Genomic DNA, 2,013 nt, shown 5'->3' on the forward strand with positions numbered 1-2,013 from the left:
CTTGCGCCCATGGCTGTTAACACCCGTGTTAAAGCCAAATTCTCAAGATGAAGAGAGATACAACACATCCCACATTCGAACAAGAAACGTGATAGAAAGGGCTTTTGGTGTGCTTAAAGCTCGTTTCCGGTGCCTGGACAGTAGCGGCGGAACACTTCTATACAGTCCCGACAAGGTGTGCAAAATATTTGTTGCCACAGCAGTGCTACACAACATGTGGATCATCGACAGAATCCCACTCCCTGAAGGATGTGATCCCCACGATAATGGACACATACGTGCTCAACAATTCGCTGAGAATTTAAATGGTGACGGAGCAAATGTCAGATTACGACTAGTAAATGAATTTTTCAGACAATGAATGCCTGGCTGATTGCAATTGTCTAGCTTATGCTTAGTACATTTGTCTTTTAAAAATCATCATGCATGCATGTATATCGAAAATCTAGAAATACCTGTAGGTTCATTCTTAAGAAGTATACAATTATTTTATACCTGAATATTTTCATTGTTTTTTTTTATATGACTAAGTCTGCAATACTTGTTTATTACATTTTACTCATGTGCGATGCTCGTGTCAGCACCTTGGGGTATACATGTAAACTGAACACCTAACTGCCCTAAATAAATTTGATGACGTTGTTGTGATATGATTAATTTTTGTTTCTCAATTTCAAGTCTCTGCTTTTCCACTTCAAGTCTCTCCTTTTCAATAGAAAGTCTCTCCTTCTCTACGAGAAGTCTCTCCTCTTCAATTGCGACTAATCTTTGGGAGCTTTGATTGTCCTCATCCTGTATATGGTGCTTCCTGGAGGACACTTTTTTGGGTGGATCCATTTCATTGTTCCCACTGGTAGATGGTTTATCTTCATAAAAAAAAGAATTATTTAGTTTTACTTATAAAAATAATTTACCCTTCCTAAATTAATAGCCTATATAGCATTTGTTATACCCTAACCCACTTTTACAGCCAATATGCAACCGCTAAATATTTTTTTGGATTATTCACTTAATAGACATAAACATTTCATTGATAATTTTGAGATACAAAGGCGAAGGAGAAAATATTCTATAAGTGCGGAATTCAACTTTGAATTAGGCAATGAAAAAGCGGCATTTTTATAATATACATGAATGGTATATTTATTTTTACCTTGTAAACTTATAGTTGAAGCAGAGCTGAGGCTGCTGCATGCATCCTCGAATTCCCCACAAGTGTCTAAACCTCCTGAAATTCCCTCGATCGCCGTGGGCCCTATAATACCAACAATTTTATCTTGAAGCGGCGTAAGCTTGGGAGGTGCCATTCCTCCCCCGGTCTTCACTGACTCTTTCCGATTTGAGGAAATCCTCTTTTTCGTGTCACTGGCATAGGTTGACCATTTCTTTCGAAGTTCATCTACGGTTCTAGTGTGTCCCGAAGACACGGCATTCACCTTTTCACAAATCCCCTCCCAAACTCGTTTTTGGAAATATTGGTTACAACATTTGAATGTTTGCTAAAAATAATTTCCTTATTTTTTTCCACATTATCCAAAAGTATTTGGAGTTCCATTTCACTAAAGTTTGGGTTCCTTTTTCTGCCCATTGCTGTAGTGTGTAAACCCCGAAGTCTAAAACTATAACGGACCTTATTCAAACCCTATGAGTGAATGAGAATAATAGCGCTAGATAGCACGGGATTTTTTTTTTTCGCGGGATACTCTTTGAGAAAAAGAAATACACGTTTGTATTTAATTTTATTATATAAATATAACTAGCTTTCTAAGAACTAGTGAAGTATGATATAGTCTTTATAATTTTTTTCAAAACTTTTTCACAATGTGCGTAATAGTTCTATAATCACTATCACTTAGGAGAGAGAGAGAGGGGATCATGAAAATAAACCTATTCTTATGATACTACATCTCTTATCTTGCATAAAAACAGACAAAGTCCCCGGAATTGTTATTTATATCTTTAATAAGGTAATATTTCATGTTAGAATATTTAGGAAATATCTTATGACTCTCC

The 2,013-nt window shown here is 36.3% G+C and overlaps 1 protein-coding gene across 1 annotated transcript; it reads right to left on the bottom strand.

The window, feature by feature from the left end:
* Positions 1–555: 555 nt before the first annotated feature.
* LOC134253719 (myb/SANT-like DNA-binding domain-containing protein 4) lies at positions 556–1,499 on the bottom strand (the record flags this gene model as incomplete). The annotated part of the gene is made up of 2 exons (XM_062736299.1): positions 556–866; positions 1,154–1,499. Coding segments are annotated over 2 exons (657 nt in total), but the record flags the coding sequence as incomplete, so codon positions are not given.
* Between the last annotated feature and the right edge of the window lie 514 nt (positions 1,500–2,013).

Source organism: Saccostrea cucullata, unplaced genomic scaffold (genome assembly GCF_032062105.1).
Source record: "Saccostrea cucullata isolate Sc308-1 unplaced genomic scaffold, CSIRO_AGI_Scuc_v1 ctg18942, whole genome shotgun sequence".
NCBI classification, from domain to species: domain Eukaryota; kingdom Metazoa; phylum Mollusca; class Bivalvia; order Ostreida; family Ostreidae; genus Saccostrea; species Saccostrea cuccullata.